General features: G+C 61.4%; 6 protein-coding genes across 6 annotated transcripts; 3 read left to right on the plus strand and 3 right to left on the minus strand.

Annotated features, from left to right (window-relative positions):
- Window positions 1–170: 170 nt before the first annotated feature.
- On the plus strand, window positions 171–2,439 carry RHTO_03710 (aldehyde dehydrogenase; the record flags this gene model as incomplete). Its single annotated transcript, XM_016417379.1, has 7 exons — window positions 171–346; window positions 401–723; window positions 781–1,190; window positions 1,252–1,407; window positions 1,462–1,760; window positions 1,828–2,024; window positions 2,147–2,439. The coding sequence occupies 7 exons, from the start codon at window positions 171–173 to the stop codon at window positions 2,437–2,439; spliced, it is 1,854 nt and encodes a 617-aa protein (XP_016271295.1).
- A 212-nt stretch (window positions 2,440–2,651) lies between these two features.
- RHTO_03711 (uncharacterized protein) lies at window positions 2,652–3,758 on the minus strand (the record flags this gene model as incomplete). The annotated part of the gene is made up of 2 exons (XM_016417380.1): window positions 2,652–3,400; window positions 3,461–3,758. The coding sequence occupies 2 exons, from the start codon at window positions 3,756–3,758 to the stop codon at window positions 2,652–2,654; spliced, it is 1,047 nt and encodes a 348-aa protein (XP_016271296.1).
- Window positions 3,759–4,501: 743 nt separating this feature from the next.
- RHTO_03712 (DUF89 domain protein) lies at window positions 4,502–7,293 on the minus strand (the record flags this gene model as incomplete). Its single annotated transcript, XM_016417381.1, has 14 exons — window positions 4,502–4,563; window positions 4,658–4,856; window positions 4,988–5,043; window positions 5,104–5,250; window positions 5,306–5,381; window positions 5,449–5,703; window positions 5,762–5,807; window positions 5,864–6,002; window positions 6,117–6,178; window positions 6,235–6,446; window positions 6,531–6,576; window positions 6,654–6,682; window positions 6,834–6,917; window positions 7,174–7,293. 14 exons carry the CDS (start codon window positions 7,291–7,293, stop codon window positions 4,502–4,504), a joined length of 1,533 nt encoding a protein of 510 aa, XP_016271297.1.
- A 941-nt stretch (window positions 7,294–8,234) lies between these two features.
- Window positions 8,235–10,284, plus strand: RHTO_03713 (uncharacterized protein; the record flags this gene model as incomplete). Its single annotated transcript, XM_016417382.1, has 4 exons — window positions 8,235–8,482; window positions 8,540–8,728; window positions 8,785–8,947; window positions 9,007–10,284. The coding sequence occupies 4 exons, from the start codon at window positions 8,235–8,237 to the stop codon at window positions 10,282–10,284; spliced, it is 1,878 nt and encodes a 625-aa protein (XP_016271298.1).
- Window positions 10,285–10,494: 210 nt separating this feature from the next.
- Window positions 10,495–11,862, minus strand: RHTO_03714 (von Willebrand factor, type A domain containing protein; the record flags this gene model as incomplete). The annotated part of the gene is made up of 6 exons (XM_016417383.1): window positions 10,495–10,539; window positions 10,698–10,787; window positions 10,848–10,997; window positions 11,056–11,568; window positions 11,633–11,797; window positions 11,860–11,862. 6 exons carry the CDS (start codon window positions 11,860–11,862, stop codon window positions 10,495–10,497), a joined length of 966 nt encoding a protein of 321 aa, XP_016271299.1.
- Window positions 11,863–13,167: 1,305 nt separating this feature from the next.
- On the plus strand, window positions 13,168–14,790 carry RHTO_03715 (cyclin; the record flags this gene model as incomplete). The annotated part of the gene is made up of 4 exons (XM_016417384.1): window positions 13,168–13,276; window positions 13,342–13,429; window positions 13,503–13,723; window positions 13,784–14,790. The coding sequence occupies 4 exons, from the start codon at window positions 13,168–13,170 to the stop codon at window positions 14,788–14,790; spliced, it is 1,425 nt and encodes a 474-aa protein (XP_016271300.1).
- Between the last annotated feature and the right edge of the window lie 552 nt (window positions 14,791–15,342).

Raw genomic sequence — 15,342 nt, forward strand, 5'->3', positions numbered from 1 at the left:
ACTGTTAACCTTAAGCTAGCGCCTTAGACCGCTCGGCCAAAACGCCCGTTTGTGTGTTGAGGAAGAGGGGATGCTGCGCACCCACATCCTCAACGCAACATCTTCCTCTCCTTGCACTCGCCTTCTCGCTCTCCTTCGTCGTCTACACCGCACCGCTGCACCCGCCGAGGATGGCGCTAGGCCAGCAGCTCGACTTGCTACTCGCCCACTTGGATCTCGCTACTCTGCGGACCGTCGTGCTCGGCGCTGCTCCCCTCCTCCTCCTCTGGCTTTACCTGCGGTTCTTTCACGTACCGGCAGCTGAGCGCGCTGTTTGCTTCCGCTGGACGTCTCCAACAGAGATCAAGTGCGTCTCAGCATTGTCAGTCCTCGTCCAACGCTGACAGGCGAGCTCCTACAGGCCCGACTTCTCCTCCCGAAGCCTCGAGCATCCCTCCATACACGCCCATCTCGACGATCCTTCCCTCCTGCCACCTCAGGCAAACGACACACACGCCTACATCACCTGCTACGCCCCCGCATCCGCCCAGCACCTCGCCACGATCCCCTCCCTCTCCTCTACCGAAATCAGCGAACGAATCTCGAAGGCTGCCGAGGCGCAGAAGTCCTGGCGGAATAGCTCTTGGGCTCGGCGGCGACGGGTACTGAGAAGCTTGCTCGAATGGACGGTCAGGGAGGCGGAGGATTTGGCGAAGATTGCGTCGAGAGATTCGGGAAAGACGAGTGCGTTTCGCTTACTCCCCTTCCACAGAGTCTAGTACTAATACTTGCTCCCTGCAGTCGTCGACGCGGCGTTTGGCGAGATCCTCACGACGTGCGAGAAACTCCGCTGGCTCATCGCAAACGCCGAAGATTCGCTTCGACCCGACTATCGCCCGACGAACCTCATCCTCGCGCACAAGGTCTCGAAAGTCGTGTACGAGCCGCTCGGCGTGGTCGCAGCCTGCGTCTCGTGGAACTACCCTCTGCACAACGCACTGGGCCCGATGATTGCCTCGCTCGCGACTGGCAACGCCATAGTCCTCAAGCCATCTGAACTTGTGGCCTGGTCCTCCCTCGTCTTCGCACAGGCGGTGCGGGACTGTCTTGAGGCTTGCGGCGAGGACCCTGAGCTGGTACAAATCGTCGTCACGCTACCCGAGACGGTCGAAGCGTTGACAGGCGATCCTCGCATTGAGCACATCACCTTCGTGCGTCGACGAGTTTTTTTCCTCCGCTTGTTGAAGCTTGGAAGCTGACTCGCTCTCACAGATCGGCTCGGAGGAAGTGGGCAAGAAGGTCGCGCTCAAAGGAGCAGAAGTCGGGACACCTGTCTTGCTTGAGCTGGGCGGGAAGGACCCTGCCGTGCTCTGCCCGTCAGCAGACATCAGAACCTTTGCCAATACCTGGATGCGGGCGGTCTTCCAGGTTTGTCTCCTCCATCTTCCCTGACTTTGGGAAGCTGACTCGGACTTTCTGCAGTCTGGCGGTCAGAACTGCATCGGTACCGAGCGCTTCATCGTCCATTCCTCAATATACGACGAGTTCGTCGACACGATGACCCGCCGCGTTTCCGACCTCAAGCTAGGCGACGTCCTGGCGTCCGACACCGCTGCAAAGCGGATCGACGTCGGTGCGATGGTCTCCGGCAGACTGTTTGACCGGCTCGAAGGGCTCATTGCGGATGCAGTGAAGGCCGGCGCGAGGTGCCTGGTGGGCGGGAAGAGAGCGAGCGGCGTTGGGCCAGGACACTTCTTCCAGCCTACGCTTCTTGTTGACGTGTGCGTTCCCAGCCTCCTCTTTCCTTGATAGCTCTTTGATCTTGACTGACCCTCTCTTGCCCTGCAGCACGCCCCTGATGGCTGTCGCCCAGCATGAGATCTTCGCGCCAGTCATGACGGTCATGCGGTACGAGACGCTCGAAGAGGCGATCGAGCTCGCGAACGGGACGCGCTACGGACTCGGCGCGTCGGTGTTCGGACGGGATCAGGGAGAGTGCCGGTACGTGATGAAGCGGCTCGAATGCGGGATGGTTTGCTCAAACGGTGCGTCTTCCTACTGTTCCCTTCCTCCACCCCGTTGTCGCCTCTTGCTCTACAGTCTTGTCCATCCGTGTGGTTGCCGAGAAGCGGCGAGCCTGCTCGACTGCTGACTTCTCCTTCCGCAGACTTCGGCGTCTTCTACCTGAACCAAGCCCTCCCATTCGGCGGCGCAAAAGCGTCCGGCAACGGCGGCCGCTTCGCAGGAGCGGAAGGTCTGCGCAGTCTCTGCAACATCAAAGTCGTGACGGAAGACCGTTGGCACGGCTGGATCCAGACGACAATCCCGCCGCTTCTCGCCTACCCGATCACGAGCGGGCGCGGCGCATGGACGTTCGTAGATGGGCTGGTGAAGCTCGTGTATGGGCGCGACTTGCGGGAAAGGGCGAGCGGAGTGTGGTCGCTTTTGAGCGCGAAGTAGGGGGATGATGCGACCTTCGCAACTCGCTGCCTTGCTCTCGTCTACTCGTCTTTCGCTGCTGACACTTCAGGTCATGAGGGAGAGGAAACGGCAGAGTGGCTACATTGGCATGTGCGCGAACAGAATGTAGACAACAACAAAGAGACGACTGTCTATTCTCCAGCCTCACGCTTCTTCGCTCTTTCACCTCGACCAGCGAGACCGACTGCCGCTCAGGCCGTCACCTCGCCTGCCGGTGACTCCGCCCTGCTCGCGCTCCTGCCGCGACCTCCGAGCGCAGTAACGAGCAGCTTCCAGGCGAGCGCCATCGCCCTCCACAATTCAGCGTCGCCGATCTGGAGCGCAACGACGTCTTGCCAGAGCCCGTGGACCAGGTGGATGTGGCGAAGGAGGGTGGTGACCGGGAGAGAGGAGAGCGAGCGGATGAGGTCTTGCGGTGTCTGCTGGTGGGCAGACGGAGAGGGTGTTGCGGACGTCGACGGGTTGAGGAGGTGCGAGAGCGAGGGAGGAGGCGCGGGCTTAGCTGGAGACGCCGGAGGCTGAGGGAGGAGCGAGGAAAGGAGGAGAGCTGGGGAACGGAGGTAGGCGTAGGCTTGAAGGAGCGGGAAAGCTGCCGATGACGGAAGGCTGACTTGGACGACGGGGAGGTACGAGCGAGCGGAATCGGTGAAAGCGGCGGGAGGCGGGACGTGAGGGAGACTTGGGTGCGAGGGCTGCTTGTCCGGCTTCGAACTGAGGATGGAGAGGGGCGGCGACATAGCGGCCCAAAGAAGGCCGTGGACGGGAAGGAGGAGCGTGCGTGGGGAATCGTTGGAGCGAATCGCGAGGACGTGAGAGGGGAGGAAGACCGAAGGGGCGGGTGCGGGTGAAGAGGGGAGGGTGGCGAGGAGGTAGGGCGGGATCTCCGGTCCAGGCGGGATGTGCAGGCAAGTCGACGTCGTCGAAACGAGGAGGGAAGGACCTGGAGGACGTCGATGTTAGCGGCGTCGTTCGAGCGCGAAGGCTTGTCCGCGAAGCTCACCAAGTTCACGCATCTTGCCGATTGCGAGACCGAGCGGGGCATCCTCGAGCTCCTTGTCGACAATGAGCGAGTGAAGGTCCACTTCAGGGAAAGGGGCCGGCGGAGAAGGAAGCTGGAGAGGAAGGCGGATAGTCGAACGCTTCTGCTCGGCATCGAGGGCAGGAAGTGTCGCTTGTTGCGGCAGACGCCCAATGCCTGACTGCGCTTCAGACGGCACGGTCGAGCGAGAGGAGCGTGAGAAGAAGGAGGCGGAGGGAGAAGAGCCGGAAGAGCTGGAGGATGCGCAGGAGGAAGCCATCATCAAGCTCGGCAAGGTTCTTTGGGTGGAAGAGTAGGGAAAGAGAAGCAAGGCCAGCTCATCGTTCTAGGAGGACAGCTGGATGAGTCGCCGTGTGAAGGGATGAGACGGCGAAGCGAGGAACAGGAGGTGAGCGGACTGAGCGTGGATGAGGTCGGCGAAGAGGAAGGAACTGAGCGAGAAGAGGGCTGAATCGTTCCGAGACGGTGAATCAAGCTTGACGAGTGCGCTTGCTGCGGAAGAGGGAGTGAGCGGGAGGAATGGTGAGGAGGAGCGAGCAGGAGCACGGGCAAGCGACAACCGCCCATTCAGCAACGCGTGTCCGAGATGCTCAGTGCTGTGAGACGTCCACTGTCTGTTGGTACCATAGGCGAAGGCCAGGGACAGCGAGGAAGTGAGGGAAGAAAGGTTGTCGCCGAGACTGACCTTGCGAAGATGAGAGTGGTTGTTCGCCTTGACGTCCTGGTGTAGTCGATAGAGCCACACACACATTTCTGGACGCCGAGCGATCGCCAGCGAGCCCTGCGAAGCGCTCGAGGAGGGCCCACCGTCACCCTCATCCTCCTCGTCGCCAGGAGACCGCTCATCCAAACCCGACTTCACCGCCGGAGAGTGAAAACAACCGTATTTGCACGATTTCAATGCCACAATGCACAGACGAGGGTGAAACGAGGCGAGGGTAGGGTGATCGAGGAATGAAGGCCTTTCGAGGGACAGGGAAGTCTGTACGCATGCTGGGAACTCTAGGCGAACGAGATGGGCTCGCCCTTGTGACCCTCCGAGAAGAGCACGACGGCGTACTTGCCTGTGAGAAGCGGAAGAGCGGGTAAAGGAGGTCAGCCGTCAAATCTCTCCTGGACCGTCGCCGTCTCGCACGCCACCAACGTCGCGGTACGCACCCGAGATGCGCCAGCCAGGCTCCTCCTTGTCCAAACGGTCTGCCACGTCTTGCGGAACGCCCACAACGACGTCTGACTTGACGGTGCGCAAGGAGAGTACGGGGGGAGCTCCCGACTCGGTGGCCAAAGGCCCTATCGCGACGTCGAAGGGTGTTGAGCTCGGAGCAGCGCAGTCATACGAAAGTTTACGGTGGTTAAGCTGATGTACAAGGCAGCCAGACGCGTAGGGGAGGCGAGAGAGGTCAGGAAGGTCGAGCCGAAGTGGGGGGAGGAGGTGGTCAGCGATCCAGGCGCTTCCAGCTCACGCGCAGCGCAGGAACAATCACTCACGTCGCCCTTGAAGATGACCAGGTCCGAGTTAGACAGCTCGAGGAAGAGATCGGGCGCTGGAGGAGGTCGAAGGTCAGCACGACCCCGCGACGTCTACGAAGCGCGGCGCAACTCACCCTCGTCCTTGAGCGACCAGAACGTGAAGCCAGAGATCCAGAAAGCGTGCTGCTGGTACGACAACTTGCCCTCCTTGACGTACTGCTTCCACCTGAGGCCCATCTGCTTGAGCGACGCAAGCTCCTCGTCCGAGGCGTTGGGGAAGACTGAATGAGCTGCATCAGTATCTTATAGTGCTGAGAAGAGGAAGGCGAGACGTACGGTGGCCGTAGACCATGCTGTTCGGGAGCCACTCGAAGTCCTGGCGCGTGACGTCCGAGACGAACCAAGCGAAGCGCTGCGCGACATTCCGATGGGTCAGCACACGTCCTTCAGTCGCTAAAACTTCGGAAGCGGAAACGCACCTTGCCGTGGAAGACGATCTTGCTGCACAACCCGCTCTGGAGGAGCCAGTCGGCATAGACCAAGTCGCAGTACAACTCGAACCCGGCGTTGTCGAGGACAAAGTCGAGCCTTCCGCCCTTTCCTGCCGAACCGAAGCGCGACGACGATATGTACTCCCAGACGCGGCCGAGGTCGTTGCCGAGGATGTTCTGCTCCGTCGCTGCGAGGTGGTCTCCACCCGTCGACTGGAGCTTCTTGATGTCTTCCTCCGTCATCTGCGCAACGAAGCGCGTCAGTAGGACGACGTGAATGGGCAGAGGAACCAATACGCACGTTGATGAGGAGCGACAAGTCGGTCGAGTTGCCCCACAAGCAGATCCTGCGCAACCCGAGCAATCAGCAACATCTCCGCGAGCAAGCAACGAGTGTACGCACTGGGTCAGCTCGTGGAACATGAGCCTCTTCGCCTCGAGCTGCTTCTCCTGTGACAACCCCTCCGCCTGCTTCCACGGCTCCGCAAAGCGAAGCGAGAGCTCGAAGACGGCATCGCCCGAGCGGGAGAACGTCTCGCACTCTGTTGATAGAGGCGGTGGGTGCGGGGTCGAGGCGCAGGGAGTTGGGGTACGGGGTCAGCGATGTTGAGAAGGTCTAGACGCTAGTGAGGCGAGACGCTGAACGCTGGACGCACTCTGACGGAAGAAGACGTCGTAGGTCTTCCAGTACTTGGAGAGCGAGAAGCACTCGTGGAGCCTGCGCGAGAGACCGAGTCAGCTCAGCCCCTTGGGCTCTCCGCGAGCCGAACGCACCTCCGGTACTTGTACGCCTCAGCAAAGAGCCACGGCGCGTTCATGAAGTCCTTGCCGCGGAAGTACTTGGCGAGCATGCGGTTCCAGAGGGGGATGTCGCCTTCTCCGTCGTCGATGATGGGGCGGAGCTGGGCGTTGTTCTGCAGGTCGTCCATGAGGTCTTCCATGCGCGAGATGCACTCCGTGAGGTCGATAATACGCTCCTCGTCGTACTGCGAAGCGCAGAAGGAGTCAGCAACAAAGCTTGAAATGGAGTCGCGAGCGAAGTCGCCCGCGCTAGGATGCCCATCACTCACCTCGTCGTTCAGGGTCTTAACAACGTCGTCAATAGCCTTGCCGAGACTGCGAAAGCGAGGGACGTCAGCATGGAAGAGGCGGAAAGCGAGGAAACCGTGCAGCAAGCGAGGAGGTGGACTGACATGGTGGGGAGGCGGACGCCCATAGTAGCCTGTTTCCGCGAGTCTCGTTAGCACAGGAGCATAAAACGAAGCCTCGTACACCCCCTGAAGAGGCGGAGAGGCATTCAGGCCACAGGAAAGCAGGATAAGGCAGCGAGGAAGCGGCGTGGACGCTAAAGACGCCATTTTCTCGCGACTTACGTGAGCGAACGAAAATGTGTGATAGCCACGGTATGCAGGCCATGGAGGGTTGTTCGGGTCGACCCTCGAGGGAGTCCTGGGGTACTGGAAAAGGAGAAAAGTTGAGCGTCAGCAGGTGAACGTGCGGATTCTTTCACGCTAGATGATTCGTACGCCTTCGCCTTCTCCACCTCTTCCAAGCCTACGCCCTTCTGCATCCCTCGCATCGAGGAGAACGCGTCCTAACCCCGTTCCTTCGGAACTCGATCGCATGTCCGCCCCCGACGAGCGAGTCCTCGAGACTGTCCCCGTTTCGCCTCGCTCGCACCAGTAAACGCGCACGATAGTCACTGCGACTCGCCTGCTGCGTGCCAAAGCCCTGCTGCTTCGGCGGGAGGTTGCCGAGGGCGAGGGACGTCTTCTTCGGTGCGGCGGCGCTCGGGTGCGACTTGTCAGCGCCGGGGGGTGCGAGGGTAGCCATCGTGTGTATCGATGCGAGCGTGCGTGGGCTCTGGAGGACCAGGACGGGGTAGACGAGGGAGGAGGAGGAGCAAAGCCGATCCGGGCAAGCCCTCGCGTTCGTTTCGAGTGACGGGGGTTGGAGAAGCGGGTCGGCTAGGAAGGGACCCCGGACACGCAAGCGAGTCTGCCTGGCTGAGCTGGGTCCAGTACTCGAGCGAGCGAATGCTGTCGTTCGAGGAGAGGAAGAGGATCGGAACGTCGTCTCTTGCCTCCTCTGCATCGCGCAGCTGCAGGCTTCTTCGGATCCAGATCAAAACGCGCATCACTCGCGATCGGCTAATCCCCCTGTCTACCCAGCGAAAGAGTGAGTTGGAACCGATGAAGTCGCCGCCTCCCTCCTTTTCCTCCTCCCCACTCGCTCAGCTTCTTGCTGCTGGGACCTGCTTGCTGAAGTGGTAGAGCAGCGCGTAGGAGCCGCGGTACCGCCCACGCACGGCCTGTGCCGGCAACGTGTGCGAGTGCGCTCCCGCGACATCCCTCTGATCGCCCTGCTCTCGCCTTCCTCGCCTGGCTTTCGGAGCGTGACAAGCAGACGGGCGAGATGCACGGCTCGGAATATGGGAGAGCAATCGGATTCTCCCCCGCTTGTATTTCCAAGCTGTCCCTCCTTCGCCTAGCTGTCCTGCAGGTCTCTGCGTCGTGCAACGCTCGCCCTGGGCGCGTCTCGTCGACAGAATACAGGCCCCTTCCTCTTGTCGGCTCCCTTGCGCCCCGTACTGGCTGCCACCGACCCAGCGCAGCTTGCGACCTCCCTTCCAGCCGGACGAGACGTGATCAGGATCGTTCGTGACGGCACATGGGGGCAGAGGCGACGAGCAACAGGACCAGATTGACGGTACATACGTGACCTCCTCGCTAGACTTCTCCACTCGCTTCTATCGCCGCCTTCGACCGCTCGCCATGTCCTCCTTCCCGTTCCCCTCGACCGGCGACAACCCCTTCGCCTTCTACCGCTCCGTCCTCCGTGCCCACAGCATACACCTCCCCGACGACCCTGCCGGTTTCCGCGCGCGCCTCATCGTCCTCTTCATCGTCGTCGCCTGCCTCTTCCTCACCAGCTTGCTCAACTTTGCCCTGCACATCCTCTCGTACCGCATCAAGGGGCGGTCGATATGGTTGTTCAGGCTGGTAGAGCGGGATGGGAGCAAGTGAGTCGCATTGTACAAGCACTCTCTCTGAACGACACTGACCTCTCCTCCGTACAGACGGATCCTAAGCAACCACTTCGCGCTCTGCGGGATTGGCGGAGCAGTCATGTTCGCCATCCTCTTCGGCGACTGTCTTGCGCTGTGGAGGACGTACGTCTCACCTGGTAATGGCGACGGAATTCGGCACGTCGCGATCTGGGGCTTTGCGGTCTGGCCGCCCGCCTATGCAGTCGGGTGGACGCTAAGGTGCGCGCTCGATTCCATCCTCTTGTCGAGAGACTCGCTGACGCCATGCCCTGTAGCTGGGCTACCTTCCAAGCGTACGGCCAAGTCGCCTCCGCATCGGCTTCTCTCCACCCCGCAGGCGTCGACGCGAAAGGCAGAGGCTGGCGAGCGGGCATGCCAGCGTGGCTCGAGAACTTGCTCTTCGTCGGTGGAGGCATCGGAGCGGTCGCGACTCATTCGGTACGTTTCTCGCTCGGACGCTCGCCGCGAGACTGCCGCTGACGTTCTCGCTGGCGCAGACACTCGCTGGCATCGCTTCGGAAGCGTCTAACGACTTGTGGCACACGTTCGACGTGTTCGACGGCTACCTTGCCTCACAAGCCTCGAGCTGGGACGGCTCAACCCTCTCCGCCACGGCCGGTTCGCAGATCCTCAAGGGATTCAGCGAAATGGAGAAGGCCGCCGACCACTTCTACTATACCTCGGCAAATATGTGCATCGGAGCCGCTGTTCTCCCGCTCTTCCTCGTCCTCGTCAATCTCGTACTCGCTTCGTTCGTCCTCACGATTCGCCAGAACATCCGGCTTCAACTCGTTCACTTCCCGACCCTTACGGCCAGCGATGCCGTTCCTACAAATGTAGCGGTGTCTCCGCCCGCAGACGGCGAGAAGCCTAACCAACGCGACCCGCTTCCCTCGCCAACTTCACCGACTTTCCTTCTCCCACGCTCCTCCCCCACCCTTCCTCCCTCATCCGTCCCTTTCTCGCCTCCGACGCCCATCCTATCTCCCTCCTCGCCTCGCATGGTCCTCTCCATCTCCATCGACCCACAGACCAACACCTCCCTCCGCACAACCCGCCCGCTCCCGACCCGCTCGCACGTCCGCGCCATAGCCGACGACCCCGAATTAGCCGTCGCAGGCTCAAGCTCCCACCTCTACGCCGACCGCATCTCGGCGCTCATGAAGGCCGAGATCGAGTTGCTGGTGATTGGGGTGTCGGTCATCGTGGGCGCTTTGGCATTGGCTGTGACGTGCGCTTGGTCGGTGACGGTCTTCAGGGATTGGGAAAACATGAGTTGGGCGAAGCAGGAGGCCGTCTTGACGCTGCCGATTTGGGTGCTGGGAATTGGGCTGGTCGTGGGAGAGGGTGCGCATGCGTGGGTCGAGTGGAAGTACGTCGTCGGCCGGTGGTGGCGAATCGAGCAATACGCGCAGTCAAAAGAGCGGAGGGAGTCGGATCTGGCTGCAAAGCCGGCGAGCGCCACCGGTGGCGGGTCGAGGAGGTTCTCGATCAGGTCGTTCGGGATCAGGCCGCCTTTTGGGAGGTCGACGACGACTGATTCGACGAGGAGCGCGAGAGGCGTGGGAGGGGGACGGACGTCCCAGGTCGGAGGGGGAGGGTTCGACGGGGCTATCGAGGTTGCGATTGAGGTGATGCAGAAGGAGGAGGTGGACGTCGAGGTAGAGGACGAGGAGGAGGCTGTGGACGAGCTGTTGTACTCGGAAGCGAGGCGGGCGGCGCGAGAGGGGGAGAAGCTCGAGCAGCCGAGGAGGAAGGAGGTCTGGGAGGATTGAGTTCCGTTTCGTTGTTCACGCCTTTCGTTCCGGGCGCGCTGTCTCTTTATCCTCAGTATCTATCTGTTGACTTGCCATTCATTCATTCGCTCCACGTCCTCTCGCACCGATGCGGAAACGGGGAGAGAAGAGAGGACAAGCGAGTGATACATGGCACTGCGTAGAGACGGTACAACCCCTTGCAAGCCTGCAATTGCCCGATGGCAAGCCTTACTTCTCGTCCGAGCTGTCCCAGCCGGAGTGGATCGGGCCGAGCTGCAAACGAAGGAGGAAGAGTAAGTCGAGGAAGCGAAGGAGAACGACGAGAAAAGTGGCGGCACGTACGAGCTGTATGAGCGAGCGAAGCACAGTTTGCAGGAATGTATCAGCATTCGTGAAGCGGCAGAGCAAAAGGAGTAGGAGGGAGAACGTACAAGCTTGGTCAACCACAGCTCGCGAGTGAGGTGGACCGGCGGATTGGCCTTGGCCATATCGTCGCTCTCGTTCTCGAAATTGGAGCAAGTCTGCCCAGTCTCACCATCAGCTCGCGCTCACCGATAAAAAGGAGGAAGTAGGAAACGCACGTCAACCAGCGACCCAATCTTCGGGTGCGAGTCGATCTCTTCGAGGAACTGGCGCGCTTCGAGGTCGTTCCCGACCTGTGCAAACTGGAACGATACGGCGTCGGGCGTGTAGGGCGTCTTGGAGAGCTTGTCGCGCGCTTCGATGATGACCTGCGCGTGAGCGAGCGGTCAAGGAGGATTCCTCGCGGGAGAAGAGGAGTGAATGCACCTTGACGATCTCGTCCCTCGGTTCAGCAGTAGGCGCCCCGTCGGTGACCGAAATAATGAGAAGAGGCTTCTTGAGCGCGTTCTTCTTGATCTTCTTGTAGACGAGCGGCTCAAGGATCTTGTGCTTCATCGCCGTTCCAAGTGGTGTCGCGCGATCCCACTTGACACGTCCAATCAACTCGACCACCTGCGCTTCAGTCGTGAACCCGTTTCCCTCCTTCTTGCTGTTCAACCAGCGGACTTCGATCCCGTCCGAGTCGAACAACCCGGCAGCAGTTGCGATGTTCCCGACCATCATCCTCAACTCGTCGATCCTGACGCCGTTTTCGAAGAACTGCATCGATGCCGAGTCGTCCAGGAGGAGTGCAACGTCGAAGAGAGCGAGGCGGGCGAGGTCCATCGCGAGTTCGTACGGGAGGTGCCAGGACTGCGCGATCTGGGTCAGCGCGCCGGTGCGGACGATGCGTTCGGCAATGGGCTTGAGCGAGCCGGGAGGGTAGAAGTGCGAGATGTTCTGCGGGACGAAGCAGATGAGCGTGTGAAGCCTTCCATCGCGCTTTGCGAACGGTCTTGCCCACCTGGTCCTTGACGCCATCCTCCAGCACGCGCAGAACAGCGTTTACGTCCTTGGTCGGGTCAAATGCGGGCTGCGGAGCAGCAGCAGGGGGAGCAGCCTGGCCGAACGACGGAGCCGGGCACGGCGAGGCTCCTGCGTTGGCGGCAGCGAGTTTCGCGGCGAGACCCTGCGGGTGTACGAGTCTTTGTGAGCAATGCATGGGCTTCAACGAGATGAACGGGGGCGTACCATAGCGTGCGGGACAGTCACGAGGATTGGAGGGGAACGGGAGCAAGCGAGGAGACGGGGACAAGCTGAGCAAGTGTAGCGGTGTTCAGCGGATAGCAGTGAGGCCAACGAGCGTGACTGTTTGAGTCTAGCAGTGGAAGGACAGCGAGAGGAGTGGAAGAGAGCGGGACGAACGAGCGACCTTGGCGGAGTGAGGCGGTGCACGCCTTCATCGACGAGACGGCGGCGGCGACGACAAGCAGTAGAGCGCTGCCTGCCAGTCAGCTTGACTACGCTGAGCCAGTCCAGCGACCAGCAAGTCGAGCGACGAGCGACGACCAACTCCTCCTCCTCATCGACAGTCCTCGCATATGACGAACAGCCCTCGCCCGGCACCGCCAACGCCGCACTGCCGTCTCCTGACGACACGGCGCATACAGCGAGCGACACCGGGCTCCACAGACGGCGCCGAGTTGCGCGCGCGATACGGCTGCTGGCGATGATCCAGCATTCCGGATGGCGCTCGCCTGAGGATCTGAAGCGCATGTGCGAGGATCGGAGTGCACGACTACAGTAGCAGAGCGCTCTGCTTGCCTGCTTGCCTGCTGCGTGTCTGCCGCGCCAGGTGGAGCGGTCCCGCCTCTTCACTTCGAGGCCAGCCTCCTCCGCTCCGCCTTCCGTCTTCGGCGACGACGTCCTCGCCATTCTGCTCGACAGAGCGCTTCGTCGCGACATTGCGACGGTTGCAGAGGGTTGTACAGACTGTACTAGCCTGCAGGTAGACGGATGGCACGCCTACTGGGGCGAAGACCGCTCTCGAGCGACTTGTTCTGCCGCAGGACGTTCGACGACGAGGCGTGTCCAGACTCGGCGATCCAAGGGCCTGTCATAACCGCAGCGTCAGGCACTCTCCAGCCACGCGCTCAAGAAACCGCCTCCGTCGACAGAAGCAGATCCAGCCGCCAGCCCTCCCTGCCTTCTCGTCCTCTGCCGACGCTGCGGTGGGCATCCCTCCAAACTCTTGGAGTACGGGATGCAGATTAGCTCGGACCCGCCTCCGCACGGAAGGCTCTGAGCTTGATCCCCACCCGGCCAGCCAGCGATGAGCAAGCCTTCGGTGCTTTCTGTCCAGCCCGCCTTTCTCCCCTCTGCCGCTCGCTTGCTCGCTGTGCGCTGCTCCAGCGACCTTCCTACCTCTTGCGCACGCCAGAGCTGCGAGCCAGCTCCTTCTCGCTGTGCTGCCCACCAAACTCGACGTTCGCTTCTTCCGTCGCTCTTTACCAATCTTCCGCGCCTCACTTCCTTCGTCAAACTAGCTGCTGAGCAGTCATGTCGTCTCCAATCTCTCGAAGGCACTCGGGCTCGCTCGTCCCGACCGAATGGCACGACCCGGCGCTCGTTAAGCTCATGCGTTCGCCCTTAACCAACTCGATGGTTGGTGCGTCCTCCTTTCCCCGTCGCCTGTATGAGGACAGAACTGACAACGGGATGACGGGACGACAGCCTACGTCGCGCAAAAGACGGTAGAGTCGGTGCAGTGCCGTCCTCCGCCTTCGCCACTTCCGACTCCTCCTCTTACGCCCGGTTCTTCGTGAGTTTCTCGCTCCTTGCCCGCCGACTTGCATTTTGAGGAAAGTATAGCTGACCCGCCTCTCATTTCACAGCTCTCCTCCCTCACCGTCACCCTCCGACGCCCTCCCCTCCCTCACTCACTTCATCTCCACAATCGTCAAGAAATCCCGCTGCCACGTCCCGACTCTGCTCTGCACGCTCGTCTACCTCGAACGACTGAAGGAGCGGCTGCCGAGCCATGCGCGCGGATGTCACACGACGAGGCATAGGGTGTTCTTGGCGGTCTTGATTGTCGCGGCTAAGTACCTCAATGGTGCGCTCCTCCCCTTCCTACACCTTGAAGCACGAGATCTGATGAGTCTGGTGAGAACAGATTCGTCGCCGCAGAACAAGCACTGGGTCCGCTACGCCGCCTACTTCACCCCCGCCGAAGTCAACCTCATGGAACGCCAGCTTCTCACGATCCTCAACTTTGACTTGAGCTTCACGGAGGACGAGTTGCGCGCGCGACTTGCGCCGCTTCTTCCCCAACTTCACCCGGAGAAGGTTCGCCAGGAGGTGGCCGAGGCGCGCAGGCCGTACCAGCCGCTCGACTACGTCGACGTCGACGCCGAGGCTTGCGTCGAGGTCCCAGTTCGCGCGGTGGGCACCATCGCGTCGCAAGGTCGCAGGACGACCGAGCCGACGCTCCCGAGCGTTCACGGCGGCAAGCGGATCACGCCCGAGTACGCAGAGCGGAGGGCTTCGTCGCCCGGCCCTTCGACTTCGATGAGCAGGTCTCTCGCGCCTCAGCACCTCTCGACACTCCCGCGCCCGCCTCTCCGCTCCAAGGTGTCGAACATCTCGATGGCTCTGTCGCGCGGCTCCATTTCACGCAGGAACTCGTCGTACATGAGCGACGGCGGGCTTTCGCCCCGGAGCAGCAGTGACGATATCCGCTCGTCGTACTACTCCTCGTCTTCCTCCGCCTCTTCATCGGCGTACCCTTCGCCGAGGAGTCGCCTTTCGCGCTTGTCGAGCAACTCGTCGATGTCGACTCTCTCGTCTACGTCGTCAGGCCCGCAGACGCCCTACACGCCTTACAACGACCAGTCGGCACACGCCGTCCCGCCCGTCCCATCCGTCCCCCTCTCACTCGCCGACTACACCCTCGCGCCCGCACCCGCACCGGGGCCCAAAGCCGCCTCACTCGCCTACCCTCCCGCTCCGCCCGCTGCCTTCAAGCCCCAATCGCTCTCCATCTCCCCGCTCGAGTCGTACAACCCCCCTACACCCGGCTTGATGTACGCCATGTCGCACGACCCGGACCTTTGGCCGTTGATGTCGGCCTCGGCTGTGAGCGTCAAGGCCGCGAGGGGGGCGGTGCGTGTTGTCGCGTAGGCGGTGGATGGATCCACGCGACCTCGACGGCGACGGTCCACCAATCTTCACCTTTCGCCTGTACATACCGTTTCTTTTCATGCCGGCGCTGAGCGCCCTTTCGCTTTCCGTTCTGTTCGCCGAGCGAGTCACGCGTACACTCCTTCAAGTCTTACCGTCGTTACACGAAGCCTGCTCCATACATGATGTATCCCCTTCCTCGAGCTTGTATCCTCGAAGTCCACTCGCTTACCCGGAGGTTCTGTAGCCCTCGCTCCCTCACACTCGTTCGTACACTCTCTTTTGGGTCTTGCAACGCCCTCGAACAGCGTTGATGCGGCAGACAATGGGGTCGAGGAGAGGGTTGCGAAGGTCGTTCTCGTTCGCTCGTTTCTCGCTCTAAGGACTCGGCTGTTGGCTCGTTGGGCTTGCTAAGTGCTTGTAAACCCACTCGCGCTCGGCTGGTGTCGCTTGAATGGGTTGCTGCAAGTTGACCTCCTGTTGACCTCGTCCTCCTCGCGTGACGCGGGTTCGTTTCTTTTCCTCCCTCCATCCACTCGCGCACTCTCTCGC

Source organism: Rhodotorula toruloides, assembly GCF_000320785.1.
Source record: "Rhodotorula toruloides NP11 unplaced genomic scaffold Scaffold22, whole genome shotgun sequence".
Taxonomy (NCBI): domain Eukaryota; kingdom Fungi; phylum Basidiomycota; class Microbotryomycetes; order Sporidiobolales; family Sporidiobolaceae; genus Rhodotorula; species Rhodotorula toruloides.